This window comes from Anastrepha obliqua, chromosome 1 (assembly GCF_027943255.1).
Source record: "Anastrepha obliqua isolate idAnaObli1 chromosome 1, idAnaObli1_1.0, whole genome shotgun sequence".
Taxonomy (NCBI): Eukaryota; Metazoa; Arthropoda; class Insecta; order Diptera; family Tephritidae; genus Anastrepha; species Anastrepha obliqua.
Genome location: NC_072892.1, coordinates 111377922 through 111403167, shown reverse-complemented (window position 1 = coordinate 111403167; position 25246 = coordinate 111377922). Strand labels below are relative to the sequence as shown.

The 25246-nt window shown below is 38.1% G+C and overlaps 1 protein-coding gene across 1 annotated transcript; it reads left to right on the top strand.

Moving 5' to 3' along the window:
- The first annotated feature begins 2548 nt into the window (after window positions 1-2548).
- Window positions 2549-3471, top strand: LOC129236505 (uncharacterized). The gene is made up of 3 exons (XM_054870919.1): window positions 2549-2559; window positions 2642-2825; window positions 2884-3471. Exons 1-3 carry the CDS (start codon window positions 2549-2551, stop codon window positions 3469-3471), a joined length of 783 nt encoding a protein of 260 aa, XP_054726894.1.
- The last annotated feature ends 21775 nt before the right edge of the window (window positions 3472-25246 follow it).

Genomic DNA, 25246 nt, shown 5'->3' with positions numbered 1-25246 from the left:
GCACGTACATTGGGGGTCTAGGCTTACAACAACGAAAGGGCGCGAAATGTTTAAGGCCATAAGACAAAGAGGTTGCGAAATAATTTCAACTGGCAAGCCAACATATTGGCCTACAGACACCAGCAAAGTACCTGATTTGATTGACTTTTTTGTCTTCAAAAATATTCCCGCAAACCATCTTTCTATTTCCGAAGGCTTCGATCTGAACTCTGACCACTCACCGATCCTTTTAGAAGTATCAGGGAATGCGGTACTAAATAAAACATCTCCTCGTCTATTTAATAACTTCACCGACTGGCATTACTTCCAACTGCAACTACAAGCTGTAGTGGTAGACACAGGCCGTATCGTGACTGTTGATGACCTTGATGATGCCGTGCTTCAGTTCACGCAAATAATTCAAAACGCAGCTTGGAACAGTACGCCCCAGCAAGAAGTCACATCAAACAAGAAAAAATACCCATCATATATCAAGTTGCTAATAAATAAAAAACGAAAACTTAGACGTCGTTGGCAGCAAACCAGATATCCTGAGGACAAATTGAAACTCAACCAAACAACAAAACAACTACACGTTCAAATTCAGTCATTTAAAAATGATAATTTCAATCGATTTCTTAAGAGCCTCACATCTGATAAATCCACAGACTACTCTTTATGGAAGGCAGCAAAGTCATTTAACCGACCGATGAAACACATAGCACCCATCAAGATAAACGACACCCAATGGGCAAAATCCAATGAGCAAAAAGCAAATTTATTTGCAGAGAATCTTTGTAAAACCTTCTGTGCCAATGATGGATCTGAAGATATTGACATCTCGTCAAATTGGATTGAAAGCGATGTCAGCATTGAGCCAGTTAGTAACGAAGAAGTAATGAGCGAAATTTTCAAAATGAAAACGAAAAAAACGCCTGGTTTCGACCTCATAACTGCAGAAATTCTTCAGAGATTGCCCATTAATTGTGTTACTTGTCTGTCTCAATTGATTAATTTGTGTTTTTTGTTAAAATATGTTCCTATGTACTGGAAGACAGCAGAAGTAATTATGATTCTGAAAGCCGGAAAATCGCCAAATGATGTGTCTTCATACCGACCTATTTCTCTGCTACCAATGCTGTCCAAACTTTTTGAACGACTGTTACTGACTCGAATGTTGCCAATTATAGAAAACAAGAGAGTTATTCCAACGCACCAATTTGGCTTTCGGAAAAATCACTCCACTATCGACCAAGTTCACAGGGTTGTTAGAACCATAGAGTGTGCGATAGAGGAAAACAAAGTTTGCGCAGCGGTGTTCCTTGACGTCTCGCAGGCGTTTGACAAAGTTTGGCATACGGGCTTACTCCACAAACTAAAATTGATTTTGCCCAGGAATTATTGCGAAATCCTTTCTTCCTACCTTGATGGCAGATACTTTCGTGTCAGACTTGACAACGCCTATTCATCATTGCAAAAAGCACGCGCGGGGGTACCTCAAGGAAGCATCCTAGGCCCTCTCTTGTACCTCTTGTATACGTATGACTTACCGGGTCACGAGCAACACGTTACCGCAACCTTTGCAGATGACACGGCTATCCTAGCAGTTGGAGAAGTGATAGAGACTACAACGACGAAATTGCAATCAGCGGTGAGTTCTATTGCAACATGGGCAAAAAAATGGCGTATCAAATTAAATAATTCCAAATCAGTTCACATTGTATTCGGCCTGAAAAAAACAATTTACAAGCCAGTCTACATAAACAGCGTAAATATACCGTACGTCAACGAGGCAAAATATCTTGGTATAACCCTTGATGCTAAACTGCGTTGGAAGGCGCATGTCAAGAAAAAGCGTGAAGAGCTGGAATTAAAAACAAAAAACCTTCTTTATCTTATTGGCAGACACTCTATTCTGTCAACGAACAACAAACTACTGCTATATAATCAAATACTCAAACCGGTCTGGACGTATGGCATTCAGCTATGGGGATGCTCAAGCGAATCTTGCATGACAATTATCCAACGATTCCAAAATAAAGTGTTGCGCAACATCGTCAATGCTCCATACTATGTGAGAAATCTCGACCTCCATCGCGATCTTGGTATCTTACCCATCACTGACGTGGCGAAAAAGTACGCCATGGCTCACAGACAACGTTTAAGTACACATGTCAACGCTGAAGCATTGGCTTTGCTTCAGCCAAATACTCATCGTCGGCGGCTCAAGCGTAAAACAGTTTCAGACCAGATGGGCACACAGTAGCAGCTGTACCTTATATATTTATACATTTATAATGAATTTATGAATATTGGGGCATCTTAGTTTTTTCCTTTTTAATCAGCCCTATCATAGAATCCGTCGTAGACTGTTTTTCGTAGAAACTAAGAAATTGTAATCATACAATTCGAATAGCTCCGAACACACATTCGAAATTCGTAGAGTAGCATTCACTGAATACACTCGTAACGTCAAATCTTACCGTTTCGTACAATTTTTCTACGACAACGTTAGACTAACGGACAAAAATTAGAAGTAGTAATAAAAAGAAAATTTAAAAGGAGAAAAATGCGAAAGCTGTAAAATGTAAGTCCTATATTAACTGAACTATAAACAAAAAGGAATTTTTTAAGTATATGAACTTTTATTTGATTTTTACAGGTACAAAATTGTAACAACACGTCAGCAGTATGCCAGTTTGTTGGAGCTTATAAAGGAAAAGCCAGAAATTGCTCAGGGGTTCTCCAAATGCTCGAAGGAAGAGGTAGCCGAGTTTTGGCAAAATGTTGCGAAGCAGCTTAACAGCATAGGCCCACCAACCAAAGATGTATCAAGCTGGAAAAAGGTAATAAAGGGCTGTATATAAGTACATTAACCGTTTGCACAACATATTTTTATTTCAGGTGTGGTTAGATTGGAAGGCTTATATAAAGCGAAAATTGTCAGAAAACAAGAGGGAACAAACAACAACGGGCGGTGGCCGGTATAAGCAGCACCATTTTAATGAGATGGAAGAAGAAGTAATCAGACTGACTGCTTTAGAGACCAGCACACACGGTATCCCAGGCACAGTAAGTGTGGGACTACCTGCTACTGTCGAGGCAGAGAATAGTGGACCCGATCCGGACGTATCCATGCTGTCGGATAACTGCAGCCCTTCTTTCACGAGACGTGCACCAACTGTCCAAAAGCGAGTCGGTACAAGTACTGCAGATCTTCTAAAAGAGCAGCTAGCACTTCAAAAGGACTTCCAAGCAAAGAGTCTGCAGCATTTTGAACAGCAAGATATGAAGCTAGACAATCTCGCTTCGACTATGCAGAGAATGTGTTCGGCACTGGAAAAAATGTGCGACCTGAAAGCCGCCGACCTGGAAGAAACGCGTAGGCACCATAGAAGCATGGAGTGCTTGAATGCGTCCAAAAATGAAATAAAACAACAAATGTTAGAAGTCGAGAAGAAGAGCCTCGAAGCATTGTCAAAAAAAAAATAATAATTCACATTTTTTATTGAAAACTACAAATGTTTACTGTGCCTTACTTGTATGTATATATGTATATATATCGTATTTACTAGGTATGGCTAGACTGGAAGGCTTATATTAAAAGGAAGCTAGCGGAAAACAAAAAAGAACAGTCATACATATAATACATAATACATATAAGTCTTGCTATTTTTTAATTGAATACTATAGTCGTGTTAATGTTGAAGATATAGATTCCCTTATCCGAATAGCTGCATCAGTATATGTTGAAGGAGAAGGTTCATACGTTTGATTAAAATGGTTTTCTGCAACATTTTCTGAAAAATCATCAACCACGCGATAATGGATACAAATATTGTGCAATGCTGCGGCAACGTTCACTATTTGGCAAACCTTCATGGGTTCGTAATAAAGCTCACGAGCACCCAGAAGGCATCTGAATCGGTTCTTAAATACACCTATGGTCCTTTCTATAGTGTTTCTGGCTTTTGCATGTATTTTATTGTAGTTTCCTTCGGCGCTTCCTGTTGTAGGTGAACGAAAAGGTGTCATTAACCATGGCTCTAGAGCATATCCAGCATCTCCTGTGGAATAAATAAAATAATTTTAGCAAAAAATTATTCAAACGGTCTATATGTGTATGCACATACCCAAAAGCCAAGTGTTTCGTTCGCCGTTTAGGTATTTATTTTCAAAAAAATTTCGCGCGCTGCTTACGTTCCAAATATGAGCATCGTGGTTGCTCCCAGGATATTGCGCATTCACGTAGCGAATTCTCATTTTATTGTCGCATATCTGCAATAAATAACAAATTAGAAAGATATTTGAAATATCAGTTTTTTCAAGACTTACGATCATAGCATTGATGCTATAGTACCCTTTACGATTAAAATACAGGAATTTGTCCTTAGCTGGCGCAACAATTTTAATGTGTGTTCCGTCTACACATAAAATCGCACCAGGAAATCCATATTTTTGATAAAAGTCCATCTTTGCTTGTCTTTTTTCTTCGTTGCTTAAATCAAGATTCACCCACTGAGGACATAGGTGACATTGAAGAGTGTGTAACACGTCTTTTAATACGCCACAAAATGTGGATTGAGCCATGGGAATGTCAAAATCCTTTCCCACTCCATGCTGGTACCCACCCTCCGCAAAAAAACGTAATACGGAAGACAAGCGCTGGAGCGAAGAGATGGAGCACGACCTCATTGAGCGTGCATTTCCATCTAGGACACTTAAGACGTACAAAAACGCCGCCTTATTCAAGCGGTAATTTTTAGTAAACCTGTTTCATAAAATAAAGTTAACCTATGAAGTTATGAAGTTATTCCTATACTTACATTGTGTCCTCGACATCGAGCGGATTGCTTGCGTCCCTTAATGTTTTTCGTTGAATTTTCATATTCGATCTACTTCTTTCACCTTCCTCCTCCACCAACATTATAGAAAATATTAACGAAGAATCCATAACACTCAAAAGCTCTGTTTTTCCAATATATATTGCAGTCTAATTAAATTTATATACGCTTGTCTTTATTGAAATTTTAATTTATTGCAAAACATGTGATTTCGAAACGTCAAAATTTAAAATTTGCGTATGGCAACATCTTTTTCGAATTCACATGGGTTGCATGATAAGAAATTGCTCCGATTCGGAGCGGACATTTACATTCGGAGATTTGCTACGATGGATTGTGTGATAGGGCAGAATATATATGTTCAATAAAAATTGCTCGTTAGTATCTTTATTTCGTTGTACTAGTTGTAATTTCTAAACGTTATTCTGCTTATACTTTAAGATGCGTTAATAAAAAATAAAAAAAAAAAAAAAAATATGCACGCGAAACTATAGATTTCACTAATGCTGCATACTCAGTTTTTTTTATTTCCTCACCAATTTAGTTTTTTAAGGACTCAATTTTTATTTTGTCTCACTACAGCAAAAGATTTATTTGCTTTCGTATCAGGTACTTCACTATTCAAGTCGCTACCTCACTTCATAAATATTGCGATTCACCTTTTTGGAGTTGTCTGGAACAAGTTTCAAGTACAAAATTCTTTTGTATTTCGCCATATACAGGTTATTGATTTCTACTTCTGTTCATTAAGAGAGTTTGCCATCAAATGTTTATGTCAAATTGAGGTATTCTCTGAATAATTTGCACTTTTACTACATATTTGACTCACTGTTAGTTTAATGTCATCATTTTATTTCAAATTTGTTCCAAGCGGAAAATATTTGAGGCATTAAAAAATAAAAAAATATCCATTGCCAAGAATTCTAAAATCAAATACACCGAAAAATTACAAGTTTTAAATTGAAGCTGCATACCTTGGCATTATAAAATAACTTTACAATAAATGATACACTTTTAACGTTGCCATTTAACAAATACTGCAAAAAAGTATCGATAGCAAGTACAAAACTCGAAAAAACTGAGTAAGAAAATTACTTGTTTCGGCAAAAAAGTATCAAACAATCGCTATGCCTAGGCATTGCTTTCCAAGAACCAGTTTTATGTAGAAAGTAATGTTTCCATAAGTTTTAAGGTCTAATTTTCTCAGTGGATTTCCCAGTGACTCCAGTTGAACACACCAAGTGAAGCCAAGTCCTTATTTCCTGCGTAGAGGAGTTCTTCCTCTGTTACCACCAGCTGATACCGCATCGAACTTTCAGAGCCGGAGCGTTTGTATCCATTCGGACGACATGACCCAGCCAACGAAGCACTGGATCTTTATTCGCTGCGATATGTCTATGTCGCCGTAAAGCTCATGCAGCTCATTGTTCCATAGTCTACGATACTCGTCGTCGCCAAAGCGCAGAGGTCCCAATTGGTGACAGGAGGTACTTCGCTTTGCTTCTTTATCCAGTTTGGAAAAAGCAGAACTAATAGCGCGGTTGTTAAGGCCGATGATATCGATATCATTGGAATACGCCAACAATTGTACGCTCTTACAAAAAATTGTGCTTGAGCGATGTTTTCTAGCATTAGGTTAAAGAAGTCACACGCAACAGATTAGCAGTATTTTCGATATTTTCATACGTCTTTAACGCGGATGAACTATTGGACGATCACTCAAACACAGCTTCATGCAATAAAACTTCAATATCACTTACACTTCTTTGAATAAGTGGTAAGCTTCAGTAGCAGTTTGCAAAGTTTTATGAGACTTAAAGTCTTTGCCTCGAAATAAATACAAAAGGAAACACATAACTCAATGCCAGCGTATGCTATAGCTTAGCAAATTTCTTACTGAAGATCGAGCTACTGCATTAGAAAGAGAAGGCTGCACGCTCAAGAGTTGGCGTATGGCATTTAGAACATGCATACTTCTTCTCCCAATTCGTTAGCATATCGATGGTTTTCGAGAAAAGTGACATAATTCAAAAATACAAAATACTGAGTTGGGTCAGTTTTCTAGATAAGTGACGCGCCAATTCGATCACCTGACAAAACGCCATCTCTCAGAATTGCTTCAAGATTCGCTTATGACGCTTTTCCAGATAAAAATATATAAACTCTGTAGTTGATTTTTGCTTTTAACGGCAAAACTCCGAATTTTGAGTTGTGTCGCTTTTCTTGAAAACCATCGATATTGTGTTCTAGGTAAGTGGGTTGCTAGCCTTCCTACCAAAGCTTCGTGACGGACGAAAATCAGCTGCGTCGTTGGGAAGAGTATTTCTCAGCCGCGCTTAATAATGTTTTAGATCCTGCTTTAGACTAACATTCGGTATACAGTAGATAAATAAAAATGAATGCTAGTATCGAGGCATTTGTGTTTTTCCTGCTGTTGCAAAATAATTAATTATTCTTGGCCGGTTAAAACTTCACCCTGAAGCATCGATTAGTTCCTGCCAAGCTAGATTTCGTTGTAGTTTTTCCTCCAAACTTCACCTGTTGGTGATCGATTTTAAAAAAGCGTAAATAGAGAGTACATCTGCGCTGCTTTGCGGAGGAGAGGAGTACCAGTTAAACCTTAAGCCCTTATCAAGGAAAGCTACAGCGACGCTTGTTGTCGCGTGCTTCATAAAGGAAAATTATCGGAACCCTTTCACGTACGGCATTCATTGCATCATGTCGGCAATCCTTTTCTTGTTGGTAATTGAAGACGTGCTTGGTCATCATTTTGCTAACGAAAACCATCGAAGAAGTGATCAGTGGCAGATAAATAAGACATACTTATACTATTTAGCACATGCCGACGACATTTGCCTGCTGTCATATAGGATATGCGATCTAAAATCGAAGACTCAGTCAATGCAGAAACAATTGCAAATAATGGGATCTAAAATCAATGTTGGAAAGTCAAAAGCATTTAACCTGAACGGCTCCTCCACTGCTGTACAACGAGGAAGGTCAACGCAATGATCACAAGGCTCCTCCAAACGTTCATTAACGCTGCTTGTAGTGCATAATGCGAATTTCCTAACCTGAAACTAATTATTTCTAATACCGAATTACTGAGGAAGGCTAATCAATCCGATGTGGCGACTGAAATCTGCCTAAGGAAGAGTGACAACAACCAGTAGACAGGACGAAATGAAGGCAGACCAAAAACCATCTGGCGCCGTTCAACGGAAGCGGAAATACGGTCTTTGAATAAAACTTGGAATGAACTTAGAGCCCTTGCACATAACTGTGTTCCATGGCGAAGATGAGTTATTGACACCCTATGCTCCAACTTGGAGTCAAAAGATCTTACTTATATATGTACTCTAGGGGGAAAAAGTAAGGTGAATTTATTTGTCAAACTTCGCGGGATTAAAATTTCGCTCTAGTTATTTTTTTCATGAGTTGGCAGCACTGTTAATAACATCTGGGCCAACTTTCATGTGAATGTCATTATCAGTAATATATTTACGCTTGTGTTTACAAAAAGGTCCAAGAGTGCATTTTTCGATTTTTACAATGTCTGATTTGATTGAGCAGAGAAGTGCCATCAAATTTTTGCGGAATGAAATTTCGGCTGCGGAAACGTTTAGCATGTTGCGGAAGGCATTTGGTGATTCGACCATGTCGCAGAAAAATGTTTGTAAGTGGTACAAAGACTTCAAAGAGGGTCGAGAACGTGTTGATGACTTGGAGCGCTCCGGACGACCATCGACGTCAACAGATGACCAACACGTCAATAAAGTGAAGGAGTTAGTGCTCAAAAATCGTCGGTTGACTGTTAAAGGCCTTACTGATATGATCGGAATATCAGAAGGATCTGTAAAAACCATTTTGAAAGACCATTTGGGCCTACGAAAAGTCAAATCTCGTTTGGTACCGAAAACTCTCAATTTCTTGGAAAAAAGTCGTTGCGTTGATGTGTGTGAAACAATGCTTTTAGATTATCAGGACAAGCTCAAATGCATCATTACGGGAGATGAGACTTGGATTTATGCTTACGACCCTGAAACACCCGCCAATCAAGCGAATATCGTTCTAAAGGCAAGGCCAGACCGAAAAGAGCACGTCAAAGTGGTTCAAAAATAAAGGTCATGATGACAGTTTTCTTCGATTTTCGTGGTGTGGTGCACTATGAATTCCTTCCACCTGGCCAAACTTTTAATAAGGAATATTATTTGAGCGTTTTGCGTCATTTACGTGAAGCAATTCGTCTAATAAGACCAGAATTATGGGCCAACAACTCTTGGTTTTTGCATCACGATAATGCACCGTCTCACACTGCACTCGTTCTTCGTGACCATTTCGCCAAAAATTCCACGCATATCGTTCCGCAACCACCATATTCGCCTGATTTGGCACTGTGTAACTTCTGGCTATTCCTAAAACTCAAGAGACCACTCCGGGGAATGCGTTTCGAGTCGATTGAGGAGATAAAAGCTGACTCGAAGAAGGTGCTGATGGCTATACTGAAAATGGACTATTTCTCAAGTGAATGGATTGGGGATTGGAAAAATCGTTGGTATAAGTGTATTTCATCGAGCGGGGATTATTTTGAAGGGAATAAAATTGATTTACAAGAATAAATAAAGATTTTTCATTTTACAACCAAATTCACCTTACTTTTTGTCCTCAGTAGTATATGCATCTGTGTCTATATGTATATTTCTTCACAGCAGCTCTGGTCTCGTTATTTAATTGTCCCACCTCGTATATTGTACGTGTGTTGACGCTTACCTCCTGCCTTACACTTCGGTTTCATGTGTTTGCACTTTTCATTTGCAGCGGAAATCAGATGTGCGTATCACAAGCACCAATAGCGGCTATTAATGAGCAAATATTGGCATGAGTTGAAACTATTACGCAATAACTGCAGCGAAGAGTGCTTCAAATTACCTTCATACCATAAAATGAGAAAATTACAATCAAAAGGTTAAAGAAAAGCGCAATTTCCATCATATTTCTAAAGTACTTCCACTAAAAAGCCAACTTAATTAATATCTCACATTTTTGCGCAACACTCAAGTGACACTCATAACTTTTTATATTTCCCACACACACACCGGAGTTGACAAGCGATTATTGACATTCTCGACAAATGAGGCCAAAGTTTAATGATAGCATAACGGCTTTATTACAATAATGTTGACATTACTTCTATTAGAAAACACAAAAAAAAACAATAATTCCCCTAAACTAAAAGCCACAGCGCCTGAAATCGTGAGGGCGCCACGTTGAACAACCCCTGGTGATGCGAGAATGTACATTTATGTATTACATTATATACACTTACATTTGCATTATATGTTATACGTATGTATGCATATATGCTTACATACCCGCACACATATGGCTATGTATAAGTAAATGCTTGTATGTGAATTTGCTGCAAAGAAGCAAGTGCCTTTATATAATATGTATTTGTATGTGTATTTATATATAATTGCAGATAGTTATTTGGCGTGCGGAGTTTTTTGATCAGCGTCATGACGGCTACCATCTTAAACGCATATTGTACTAATAGTTTTCCGTTTTATGTCAATTTCGCTGAAAGTTAACTTCAACGTCTTTCACACTCTCATACACCCCCTCATACACCCCCTCGTTCTCCACCTTTGCTCCCTTAAGTATACATACGGTTTGCCGTTTCGCCGCCACATGCGTGCACTTTGCTGAAATGTTGGTTTTGCTATGCTTCGTTGCACGCGCTTATGCGTGGCTTTTATCGATTTAATGTTTGCTTTTAGCATTCAATGTGGCTCTTGTACACACGAGCATATATATTCACACGTAGATATTCCCTGCAGTGAGAAATCAAAGTACTCAGCAAACACTAATTCATGAACTGGTCCTTGATGGATGATGAAGTCATAGTAGTGTGAAAATGACTAGTGCTGTACTAGTTGCAAAATTACCTACTACACTGATCGTCGAGGATTCACGGTGCCACATGGATTCTGTATGCCAATTATTACTTCAGTGCATACCCTAATTCGCTACAGTGGGGTCGCTACAGAGAGCTAAAAAAGGAAGAAACACGTATTATCCGAAAGAAGAAACGAGAGGCCGAAATACGTGAGTGCGAAGAGCTTGAGATGCTGGCCAACAGGAACAACGCCCGAAAATTCTACCAAAAAGTTGGGCGGCTTACAGAAGGTTTTAAGACCGGGGCGTTTTCCTGTAAGAACCAAGACGGCGATCTGGTGACTGACGTACAGAGCAATCTTAAATTATGGAGGGAACACTTCTCGAACCTGTTAAACAGTGACAGCTGCGCATGTCATAGAGAATGTGAAGATCCCGATACCCCAATCGTTGACGACGGAATTGTCGTTCCGCTACCCGACCATGACGAGGTGAGAATAGCAATATCACGGCTAAAGAACAACAAAGCCGCGGGCGCCGACGGACTGCCGCCTGAGCTATTCAAACATGGCGGCGAGGAGCTGGTAAGGTGCATGCATCAGCTCCTATGCAGAATATGGTCGGATGAAAGCATGCCTGCCGATTGGAATTTACGTGTACTCTGCCCAATCTATAAGAAGGGCGATCCTGCAATCTGTGCCAATTACCGCGGGATAAGTCTTCTAAATATCGCCTATAAGGTTCTAGCGAGCGTATTGTGTGAAAAGCTGAAGCCCACCGTCAACCAACCTACCTGGAAAGTCTACCATCGCCAAATATTTACAATACACCAAATCTTGGAAAAGACCCATGAAAGGAGAATCGACACACACCATTTTTTCGTCGATTTCAAAGCTGCATTCGACAGTACGGTAAGGAGTTATTTGTATGCCGCGATGTCTGAATTTGGTATCCCCACAAAACTAATACTCGTATGGCTATACAAGATGACGTTGCTCAACACCAGCAGCGCCGTCAGAATTGAGAAGGACCTCTCCGAGCCGTTTGATACCAAACGAGGTTTCAGACAGGGTGACTCGCTGTCGTGTGACTTCTTTAACCTGATGTTGGAAAGCATCGTACGAGCCGCAGAACTTTATCGCTCAGGCACAATATTTTATAAGAGCGCACAATTGTTGGCGTATGCCGATGATATCCATAACATCGGCCTTAACAACTGCACTGTTAGTTCTGCCTTCTCCAAACTGGATAAAGAGGCAAAACGAATCGGTTTGGTGGTGAACGAGGACAAAACGAAGTACTTCCTGTCTTCAAACAAACAGTCGGCGCACTCGCGTATCGGCACCCACGTCACCGTAGACAGTTATGATTTCGAGGTTGTAAAAGACTTCGTTTATTTACGAACCAGCATTAACACAGATAACAATGTCAGCCTTGAAATCCAACGTAGAATCTCTCTTGCCAACAAGTGCTACTTTGGACTAAGTAGGCAACTGAGCAGTAAAGTCCTCTCTCGACGAACAAAACTAACACTCTACAAGACTCTCATCATGCCCGTTCTAACGTATGGCGCAGAAGCGTGGACGATGACAACATCCGATGAAGCGACGCTTGGAGTGTTCGAGAGAAAGATTCAGCGTAAGATTTTTGGCCCTTTGCACGTTGGCAACGGCGAATATCACAGACGATGGAACGATGAGCTATATGAGCTTTACGACGACATAGACATAGCGCAGCGAATACCCTCCGGCTTTGAAAGTATTCGATGCGGTACCAGCTGGTGGTAGCAGAGGAAGAGGAAGGTCTGTGACGGGCTTTGTTAACACTAAACCTACCGATATTTTATGTATTCCTATTCCTACCAAAGTGGGTCAAATGACCCGTCTTTAAAATATTATATAATATATATTATTAAGATCACATATATTTCTCGGTAAAACAATTAGCAAGAGAAGAGTAAATCTTGAAAAATACATTCGATGTATTTTTTAATAAAAGTCGTGAAGGCAAACGACGATTTAATAATTTTATTTCTAAGAACTTCTGACAAAAAGTTTAAAATGGGTCATTTGACCCGTCCATGGTAGGTTTAGTGTTAAATTCGGCCAAAATCGCGTAAGCGGTTATCGCGCCAATTAAAAAGAAGAAGCATACCCTAATTATAGAACAGAAGTATTTTTTCCTGCCACTGCTTATAATTTTATTATATTTTCCGCTACTATTACTGTACGTAGTGTCGACTTCTATCAAGTTTTTCTTTAAAACAGTGTCAAATACTGAGTTTAGCACAAATAAGAAAGTATATCAATCCGCCTAAAAGTGTTTGCTACGAAATTTCACCAACACTTTAAGTTGTGCTATGGTGATTATTTTGGTTTCTCTGTGGCTTATCGTAAAAAGCGCAAATTGCGTAAAGATTCTTACAGGTGGGGCAAAAGGAACGTCGATTATTTAAGCAACCTCCGCAGCGCAGCAAGTTGAATATTTGTTTCTCATTTCATTTGCCCGTAGATCGCTACATCTCTCAAAGATCTTATGAACTGATATTTGATTTTTTTATTTCATCTGATTTTTTATTTTAAGGGGGGAAACCAGTTTAGACTGATCAAAAAATCGAAATTTTTTTATTGCATAAATTGTTAGTATAGCTACTCAAGGATATGCGGTAAAAATTTTAAAAGGCAATTCGCATTATTCCCGATTCTATGAGCACATAAGTGACCGCCCGTCGGTTCGGCACCGTAGCGCACGGTAGTTAGAACGACGTTTTTCTCGAAACGACTTTTTTCAACTGGTGGGCACTCCAGCTCAAAAAGTTATCTACCAATCGTTATGCAATTTTTGGGGAGTGTTCTTTTTTCAACTCTAATTTATATGAACCTAATTCTTGGATTATTATCATTAATAATATTCTTGTTAAGCAAAATAGATGAAAAAATATAATATGAAAAATGGCATTAAATTCAAGCGCCACAAAAACATGCAATTTTCAATATTATTTTATCAAAATTAGGTTCATATTCTTAGGAAACATGTTGTGAATGAAAAGAAAATTGTTGTTGATTACGGAGAAAAATTGCAACTTCAGGAAGGCCCACCAGCCAGATACTCGAATGGCGATCGTCCATGAACAGCACGCTCTAACGCCACTATTTCCGGCGGAAATAGCTTGAAAAAATTTAAAAGCGTACTTAAAAATATGAATAAAATACCCTCTAAGTTTAAACAATTTCTGATTGTTCCTTCCTTGTTAAAAAAATTCACGAAAAACACTACAATTTCGGCCTCCCAAACCGGTTTCCCCCCTTAATGATTTAAGTTTACTATATAAAGTATTATTATATATTATTTCAATTCAATTTATCATATTCATATTTATTCACATATTTCAATTAATTTTTTTTATTGTTTTTACATAAAAGAACATTTTTAGTTTGTATATTTTTACTGTTTTTGAATTTTTATATATTTTTATTGGTTTTAAATTTTTATATATTTTAACATTTTTATTTTTTTTTTCTAGTTTAATTTCTATTTCAATATATAAAATAGTATTATGATTTATTTCAATTGATTTAAATTGTCGTAATAAATTTCATTTTTTGTTTTTAAGTTTTACTAATATAAGAATAGTTATTGTAATTTTTATTTAATTATTCTAAATATAATTTAGTATTTTTAATGATGTTCGTAAACAAACCTTATGAGCATTAAAGTTGAAATAGGGAAACCTCTTAAGGAGTTCAAGTAGTACTCGTTCGATTGTCGGTCAAAAATACGGCTTTCGGAAAACACATGATTTGGAATTTTTTGTTTGACTTGAATGAAATTAATATGACGTCACAATATACCGTAAAATATGCAAATGTACGTTCTGAAACACAATCACTTTCTCATAGTGCAGATTTACCTATACCTGAATTAAGAAATTAGGCAAATGTTGCAGCAAATTAATGACAGGCCGTGCAACTGAAGATCAAAACCGTTTATAACCCATATTTCTGATGATGAAGAACTTCATTTCATAACACAAACCCAACCCTAATGGCCAGGTACGCGACTTCAAATTATCAAGCAAAAAGAATTTTGAACTATTGGAATTTAGATTGAAAAAATAAAGTACGAAAATTCGAAAATTCCACCTTAAGCAATCAAAATAATCAGCACTTCCGTAATTACGATGAAGTCAAAAAATGGATCGATTCGTGGATTGCGGCAAAACCGACCGAATTTTTCACAAAGGGAATCAGTGAATTGCCAGAAAGATGGGAAAAAGTAGTAGTAAGCGATGGACAATACTTTGAATATTAAATTTGTAACCATTTTACGTCAATAAAGTTTCAAATTTCGAAAAAAAACCGCACGAACTTATTCATAGTCCTATTAATAAATGCAAAAAACACTGCATCCGACGAATTAAACGTTCTGTTTTGTCGATCAGTGTTGTGGGCATTGGTAAAATAAATATTTTCCATTCCAAATATTCAAATATGAAGAGTGCGCTTAATGAAGATTACCCGAATATAAACTTTATGTAGTCAATCATCGCCGTTTTTGTCCAATTTGAATTAGTTCATTAACTAGTACATTAAGCCTAATACAGAGGCTTACTAGTTCTCAAAGTGTATAAAATGACAGAAAAAACTTTCTTCGTATAGCCGTCACTCCTACGCAACCAATGACATACCATCAAGTCCACTTCTGTCATTAAAAAAATGCTTATAAAAAAATTAATTGTCGTGTGTAAGCGGCGTAAAACTATATTTTCTCCATTACGCACACGAAAGGATGTGAGCACCAAAACTATGTATTTCACAAAAATATATGTATGTACTTATATATACAAAATTCTAGCAGTCACTTATGCAGTCTCTGCGGCCCATGTACGTTGTGGGTAGTTTTGACATTCTCGCAAAAAAATATGAAAAAGTTATTATGATGTCCAGACAGGCGTACGTGTTGGCGCTTATGCGGCCAGCGCTTAAGGCAAGCAAAAAGTTTTTATGAAAATACAATATTTTGTTGGTGGAAAAACAAAAGTTCGTCAGAGAACTTGTACATACAAACAGAGTAACGGCTCTTCTTTTTATTTTGCGTTTTTAAGGAACGTAAAACGCCTTTGCTTTGCTTTCACGTGCGTAAATGTGGCTTAGAGGTTGATAAATTTCAAAAAAGCCTTTTTATTCACACCTAACGTACTTGTAAATGAGCCTATAAGTTTGTGGCAAATAAAATCAAGATAACGAAATATGTGAAGGAATTTGTAGTAGAGAAAATCTCCTTGCAGCAGAATGTTGAGCTGAGCCAACGACAGGATGCGCTTGATGGCAAAATAATTATCAGGTTCTGTATTCAACTTCCGAGTGAATTTTATTGAAGCTTTCTGGCGAATACTTTATTGATAAATTGGGCCATTGTGAACTGTCTCACATATTTTTTTTGTGAAAATTCCGAAAAAACATTTCTAAAAATTGAAAAATTCTTCTCGACCAACATTTTTAACTAACCCATTGCTTATATGTACCATCTACTCAAATATGAACGAGACGTTATCAATAAAACGGTCCGCGGATGACATATGGCAAAAATAAATTTTTTATTTTTTGGTAGGACTGTTATAGGCTTACATGGCAAATTTCAGCGTGATATGTTACATAGTTTGTTTTCTGTGCTACTGTAAACAAGTCAAGCTCGAGTGTGTTCTTCGAATTCTCTTTTATGACTTCAATTGTCTCAAAATGTTTTCCACGGAGCGGCAACTTGAGCTTGGGAAACAGGAAAAAGTCACATGGAGCCATATCAGGCGAATACGGTGCTTGCGGAACGATATTAACATTATTTTTGTTCAAATAATCGCGAACAAGACGTGATGTGTGAGCTGGTGCATTATCGTGATGCAAGAACCATGACTTGTTGTCCCACAATTCCTTCCTTTTAAGACGAATGTTCTCGCGCAAACGCTTTAAAACGTTTAAGCGCTTTAAAGCGTTAACCGATTTTGCGATTTGTGCGACTTCAAGCACAATTTCCTTTACTTTTCGGATGTTTTCGTCGTTTACTGATGTTGCTGGACGACGTTCATGAGGCAAGTTTTCAACCGATGTACGGCCCTCTTTGAACGATTTGTACCACTGGAAAACACGTGCACGCGATAGAGCAGAGTCCCCATAGGTTGTCTGCAACGTTTTTAAGGCGTCTGAAGCCGAAATTTTGTTGGAATAAAAAAATTTCAAACAAATTCTTTGTTCAACTTGAATTTCCATCGTTAAATTCGAAGAACACACTCGAGCTTGACTTGTTTAGAGTAGCACAGAAAACAAACTATGTGACATATCACGCTGAAATTTGCCATGTAAGCTTATAACAGTCCTACCAAAAAATAAAAAAATTATTTTTGCCATATGTCATCCGCGGACCGTTTTATTGATAACGTCTCGTTCATATTTGAGTAGAAGGTATATATGTATTTTCAGTTTCTATGAAACAACAGACCCAATCTTTGTAAGTTCCATATTTTTTGTGCAACTTATCCTCTTTAAAAGATGATTTACTTTTATCTAAAATACTTGAAAAGATGAGAATAATCGAACAATCGAAAATCGAGAACAATCATCATCGGCTTGATAATATTCTATTCTCTGCGTCTTGATACTTTTCCACAAATGGAGGTACTTAGAGTTTTGCATCACCTCTGAATGGCAGATATAATAATTCTTGATTAGAAGATTTTTCATGGGAGAAATACACTCGGAGGTTTGTCATTGTCAGCCCAGGAGCGACCGTAGCTTTTTGAATTAATTGGTTGGGTTTTAAATCTGTGCAGTTCCGAATAGTAGTCACGCACCAACCTATTCTGACTAATGAATAATTTCATAAGGAACAATAATTTTTTTGATGATAGCAAAGACCAGTCAAAATAAAGTCATTAAATTGTACTTTGATGTTTCGTGCGACGTCCTAAAAATTCAGAGCGATGATTATAGTAATAGGATAGTAGTGATTAAAGCATTAATTTGCGGAATGATATGAATTTCGCGGACTTGTCCGAACCATTTATAGTAATGTCTTCCAGTTTTTGAGCATAAAATTTCACTTAAAGAAATCACAATTTAATGCCGTTTTGTAGACTTGGACAGATATCAAAGGTGGCAGTAGTAGCCCAACTGGATTGTGAATAACTACGATATGGTTGGTTCCGGACTCAAGCCCCACTATGACATGAAAGATCAAATTATTTATAAAAAACTTTCGTATTGAGGCCGACCCTCGAAATGCCATGTCGAAGTTCTTCTCATAAAAATCTGATAAAAACCTTCGCTTGGTGTCGGCATAACACACAACAAATTAAAAGTGGAGCTCGAGCAAATGCTAATAAAAAATGTAGCCGTAAACCACATAGCACATCAATATTGTGAAACCAACACCCACTTCCTAACTGAGCCTTATGACTCGGGTACTTCTGGTCAAGGTCCTGTCCATATTGATAATTGTTTGATGAAATAAGAATGATTTTAGTATTTACGTAGCGTAGACCGCTTTCAAATTAATATTTTATAAGCGATATGAGAGGTGTAGTCATCCCCAAGGTGGGTGAAATGATACGCAAGTTGTTCGGCAACTTCGCAAGTAACCAAAGTCTAAACAAGCTTTTAATAAATAACTGGTCTGTATATTTGTTCACGCTATTCTCCCAATCGGCTGATCCAATGAGAGTACTATGAAGTATCACTATTGAAAGACCTTACTTTTACATTTATTTTTTATGCCGTAAAATAATGCACGCTAGGTGGCACTGGGGTCAACCTTTTTCGAAAAAATGCAATTTTTTTTTGCAAAAACATGGTTCGTAAAAGAGCTCTGGAGCTTTGAAATTAATATAACAATTAAAGTATTATTCGAATGTGCATTTCGATATGGATATAATTTTGGGCCAATAGCCGCCGCAACTGCACTGTAGGTGAGCGCATCCTGGTACACTACTTTGGAGCAAAACAAAAAAAAACCGTTTGAAAAAGCACATCAAAACTCGAAGTAATGGTGATTGCTTTTTTCGCTATTCATTGCACTATATTCTTTCTCTTAGTTACTGTTCCATAACAGCTACTTCCATGGTCTTTTGAGGACCAGCAAGGTATGGGTTCCCCATGAGGATAATGGGCGGCTCATTCTATTAGCGGATTGTTTTTAGAAAGATTTCAATCTCTCTTGTTTTTGATGAAATCTGTTTAGAACAAGGTTTGAGTTCATTGAAGCTTGGAAATAGAAAACTACGCGCATTCCGAAGAAGCAGATATAAAAAAATTTCTGGCGCTATTTCGAATAATGAAAAATTCAGATGAGACAATGTAGAAATACCAAGAGGGGGATTATATATGGAATAGAGGGCTATATATTTAAAGGACTAGGTATGCAATCAAATCAAATTCTTCACAGCGTCTGGCTTAATAGCTGATAGCCTGTTGTTGTTGTTGTTGTTGTAGTAGCATAAACATTCCCCATACACATACGGGTGGCAGTCCTTGGCCGGATATAAATCCGGGTCGTTCCGGATTTCTGTACCGACTGTCGTGGGAGCGATCTGATAGCCACTCGCACGCTTTGCTGTGGCTCAATCAATTTTGGGATACAATTTTTTTTTTGGTGTAGCTAATAAACAAGATGGCGCAAAATTAAACAACAGTCTTGTTTTTTGCATAACTTTTTCCTACAAAAAAAATTATTGTGAGTGATGGAAATCTTTACTTTCACTTTTACCCAGTCCATTGCTAACCTGTTAGGTTGCTGCAGCTGTCCAGCTCAAAATTGTCAGATTTGATTGCAGTACGAGGCCATTTGTAAAAAATTATAAATCTTCCGAGAGGGTGATTATCTTTGCGCCACCTTGTATAATGTGCATTTTGAAAACAGTAATTTTTGCCATTTTCCTACAATTTCTGCAAGTCATTTAAAAAATTTGTACATAATGCTGTAACGGGTATTTCAAAAGATGCACCTAGATGTTTGTTTAAGGGGGCAGATACCTGTAAACGGCCATATTTTCCCTGATTTTCATTAAAATTAATGAAGAAGTCAATATATTTGTTTAAAAGTTGGCATACAGTTTATTTATGCATTAAAATAAAAGCCCACTATTAGCATGTCCACAAGTAAAATCCATTAAACGGTCGATTCATGAATACCTAATTGTTGGGAACGTCGATATAGTTAATATATCGATGGTGATGGTGTTTAGGAAACACTTGGCGCTGCAGCAGCAATATTCTCAACAGAACGTCGAGTTTTTGGTCTGCCAGTCTTTTTTCTCTCCTCGACAGAACCACTTTCTTGAAATTTTTTCACCAACCTTTGAATTGTCGACTCTTCTGGCCGATTATTTACCAAAAAATCACGGATAAATCTCGATATGTTGTTCTTAAATATCTAACATTTTCCCTATACGTTTAAATATTTTTCACTCGTTGTTCTATCCTGTAAAATTATGCATCTGTCTACTTGACAAATGTCAAAGATGACATAAAATACATAGAACGTACCATCTAGGAAGTATTCAGTACTGACATGACATCTAGGCGTCATTTCTGAAAGACTCTTTACTCTAATTCCAACGAAGTAATGCCAACTCACTTGGCCTACATTTCCAAAGCTTTTCTCTTCTTTATTTAAACAAACATAATTCGATATTTGTCAGAATGCACACCCTTCAACATTTTTTGCATACCCATACAATTGATTATAACTGCAAGTGTACAAGTTGCTGCTTCCCATGACGTAATACTTCCCGCAAAACGCGGCACTCAAAAGTATCTAATTTCTAGAACATCCCGCACAAGAAGCGACAGCTATTCTAATCTATCCAACTTCACTCAGATTGACTCTCTGATTTGACTACTCATATTTCGTTTATAACCCCGCGTAGCGCACAACAGCAGCAACAATTTCCTTCGATCAAAGTCACGGCAATCAAGTTTGATTTCCGTTCGCTGATTTATACCTTCGGAGCCTTGAAACCAACATGAAACAAATTGAGTGGCATATGGGTGCCCACATTCAAATTTCTGTTCATTACCCATGCTCAGCGTGCAACAGCAATAGTACAACAACAAGCCACGTAATGTCACAATTCATCAAATCAAATGTGCACCCCCATCTACGCGCTGATCCGCTCGCTCAACCCCTTGGCTGTGGTGTCACTTTATAGCCTATCGAACGGGCAGCTAGCAAACAACCAGCGCACAGCCTTCACTTGCCCCGGTCGATGGGTTAATTTCATAAATTTTTGCATTGTTATATGTAGTTGTGGGCGTGTGCTGTGCATCACAATCATTCCGCTGTACATTTATGTGACTATGTAAGAGTGTGTGCCGTCGTTTGACCAGACTACATCAAAGGCGTTGTCCATTATAAATTTATTTTTATTTTTATTTTTTTGCATTATGTTTTGCCTTTTTCCGCTTAGCCTGCCTGGCATCATTGCGGTGACTAGTCTGTAGTTTGTGGCAGTCACTTGATGACAATACGTCAACCCATCATTGCATAGTACTCACACACGTTTGTATGTATGCAGCAGGAGGTATTGTGTACCGATCCTCCAAAATAGTCGTATGGATATGGGGTATGTGGCCTGTTCATGCTCAAAATCAGTGATTTGTTAATAATCCTTTTATTCATCCACAATGAAGCTCGTTAAGTTAATGAGTTTACAATGACGCAGCAAGTTGTTCCCTTTCACGTGTATTTACGTGCATGCACACACATACATACATATATGTACTATTTGCATGTAAAGAAGGATGCGTATGTGTGCTTGCTCTTCCCCTTGGCGACTGCACGTGTTTCTTGTGGGCAGGCAGTCAAAAATCGCCACGCACACACTTATATGTAAATACATACGCAGTTATTTATATAGGTACACGTAATCGTCCATAATCGTGGCTGCTAGGTTTTGTTTAGCGAAGTGAGTGATTGCTTAAGTGCGCTAATATGCAAAGCTTGTGTTGCTGAGGGTGACGGAAGTGTGGATGGAGGAAGTGTTGGAGACAGCTTGAAGTAATTAAATGTTGCTGAGAGTTGTAGTAGAATTTGTGCAAAGAAATAATGAATATTATTTTAATGCATTAAAATACAAGTCTATTCACGCCGCATCACTGAATCTGTTCATAAATAAAAAAAATAAAAAAAAACACAATTAGCGATTCAGTGAAGAAGCATTTCACGTGTGAAACACAAGACTCCTGTAAATTAAGTATTTCAAAAGTATTTGCAGTTTAAACAATCTCACTTTCATATTTGTACTATACACTCCGGGATAGGACTCCAGAGGAAACAAAGATAATTGACTTCTCCGACGACATTGCGGTTGTGGTGACGGCTAAAAATGTAGGCGATATCCGCAATAACGCGATTCATGCAGTCCTGAGCGTACAAACTTGGATATGACAAAATCACTTAGAATTAACGCAACAAAATACCAAAACAGTAACTTTTGGAATCGGGGGCTTCAACATATCAACCGTTCCCGCAATCAAATACCTGGGACTAATGAATCCCTCATTAGTAGGTGCTGTGTTTCAAAGCACACCTCGAGTATGCCATTCTTATACGAGGATAAAAACAAAATCGCCGTCAGCTCTTGGTTAATGTGGTAAAAATCCAAATTTTGTATGTTGCTCCTATTTGGGCGAACAAAACGCAACATGTATCATACTTTCGAGGACTACAATCAACCAATCGGTTGTGCGCACCACGCACATGCAGTGTTCAAAACGGTGCCCGACCATGCAGCTCTAATTATACGTATCTGGTATGTACCCCCTAGACATATTAGCAGTGCAAGCTGCTCAAATATCGAGAACACAGACGCCTGCAGGCTCGTCTACACAGATGCCTGCAGGCTCGTCTACTGCATCGATGAATGGCAAACAAAGTGGAATAACTCTACAAAGGTACGTCGGACGCACAAATGCAGTGGACTTATACCAGAACCAGTTCTTAAGTGCGCATGGCTGCTCTGGAACATATTTACACAGGTTCAACCACGACGACAATCCCTACTGCGTTTACTGCGCCGAAAACGTTTTTGAAGATGTTCACCACATATATTTCACATACTCGCGCTTCCGTTCTACAACAGAAAGACTCCATAGAGCCTTTGGAGGACCTCCTTGGCCAGAAACATTTATGCAACATATGCTGCTCTCGAAGGAAAAGTGAAATGCGGCATGCGAGTTAGGGGTGACTATGAAAGAGAGGAGGTGTCTGGAAAGACTAAGACACTGCAGGAGCGACTAACCCCCTTCCCTCTCCGCGAAGTAGTGGCGAGAGTTGATGGAAATAAATAGCGCGCTAACAATACATCTGTGAAATGCAAAAACAAAACTAAAAAACAATACGGATCAAAACGGTACCACTAGTTCTGATAATTTTTCTATTTTTGTTTTGCATTTTCATCATTTTTTGTTTTACAGCGTAGCTTATCGTCTAGCAAAAACCATATAAATCCAGCTAATTAATTCTTAGCAATCAAAAATTTAATTATTAATACAACTTTTTATTTATTTTTTATTAAAAAAATGTAAATTACTTATTCCGAATTTCACAAGATGACACCTCTGCATAGTTTTTAATTTCTTAATTAAAAAAAAGTTTAAAAACATTTTTAACTCCACCTTTTGCAAGTCTCTTTCCATAATCACTGTCTTTGTCTATTCTTTTCCCGTTGAATTCACCAACGAAGGTATTGTTGTAAATAACTGCTCAGTATTTTCACTAATAACTCAAATTTGAATTTTTAGATTTTTCCATATTAACAACGGCAGGTATAAACTTTTGATCCCAGCTATGAGCAGCTTTTTATTTTTTTCACCAAAAAGTTAGACTAATGCGTCCAAGAGTATCTGTGTGTGTGCTCATTGAATATATCTGTTTTATTCCGTTCAAAATATTAAGTATATTGAAAATAATTCGGAAATATGCCACAAAGAAAAGATCGATATAAATGGGCGCTAATTCCACAGCCTTTCAAGCGGAGATCATCAGCGTCCTTTGGCGCTGAAAATCAGTGTGAGTTTTGATCTGCTGCACAAAATTCTCCATGAAGACAAGCGGAGATCCACGGCAGAGAAATCTGTGGTAGAGAATGCTTTCGATGAGGCACAACTTCGAAACTTAGCTGCATTTTGTCAGATAGGCAGGCAGCCTTATGTGTACTGCAATCTCACTCGTTGAGCAATGCTTTACTTGTCTCAATACCCTGGGAGTAAGGAACTTCATTTGGTTGTGCTGGGTACTAGGACTTGTAGGTTATTACAGCAGCGGCAGGCCAACTGCTTAGCCATATTAGGCGACACTTAAAAATTTCGTAGATCAGAACCCTTTTGCGGCTCATCGAAGCACAAATGAAGGAAGTTACCAAAGACTGGAAAGGCATGGAATTCATACGACACTGATGGGCAGATGTAAGCTATACAGTTTATCCCTTTCTCCATTAGATCAACAAATAGGCTGTTAAACGTGGTTAGTGAAGGATTTTGAACTCTCACTGGATATTATATTACACGGAATATTGTTGCCTTCGTTGTCATTTCAGCAAACCAGAATTAGTAGAAACAATCCTCTGCCCTTTTTGGTGAACTGGATGATGAAACTGCAGGGAACCTACTATGTGAATGTGCAGCTCTCGTAAGACGGAGACTCGCACGCCTGGATGGTGTGACTCTAAATCCATTGGTGACATTGAAAAAAAGAAAGTATGACATACCTCCTTAAAATCATCGCAAGCCTCCAATTATATGCTAGCGATCATGGACCACATCAGAGGTCGCAAAGCATTATGGCTCAATAAGAATAAGTATACTCATATACATATGCATATAAAGGGTGGTTAAATTTCAAGGGCCGATGTTGAATGTGAACCACAGCTAAACGTCAACGACACTTCTTTCTTTGGGGTTATTTGAAAGAAAAGGTGTACGTCGATAAGCCAGCAACAATTCAAGAGCTAAAGGATGAGATAATTCGGCACACTAACGGCATAGAACCTCAATTACGCCTCAGCGTCATCGAAAATTTGCACCATCGGATGGAGGTGTGCCGCCGAGGCCGCGGCGGCTATTTGGCCGATATTTTGTTCCATACGTAATTGAGCCATACCAATATTATCATAATAAAGATAAATGATAATAATTTCCTTAAAAAATTGTATTATATTTAAAATCAACACCGGCCTTTGAAACTTAACCACCCTTTATATGTAAGTCATACCAATTAAAACACACAGCCAGTGAACGGTAGTCGCATCTAATAGCTGATGTTTGTATATGTAAAAGCGACATTGCGTTATTGCCAACTAACGAAATAGGTATGCGCATATAACTACTTCTGTGTTTGTTATATTTAGGTATACATACATACATAACTATGTGGCATATGCATACATACGAGCACTTCAATTCACCCGAAGTTGACTGCAGTTCAAATTGAAAAGTTTACTCGTTCAAACTTACGCAGCTGCAAGTTAAATTTATCGC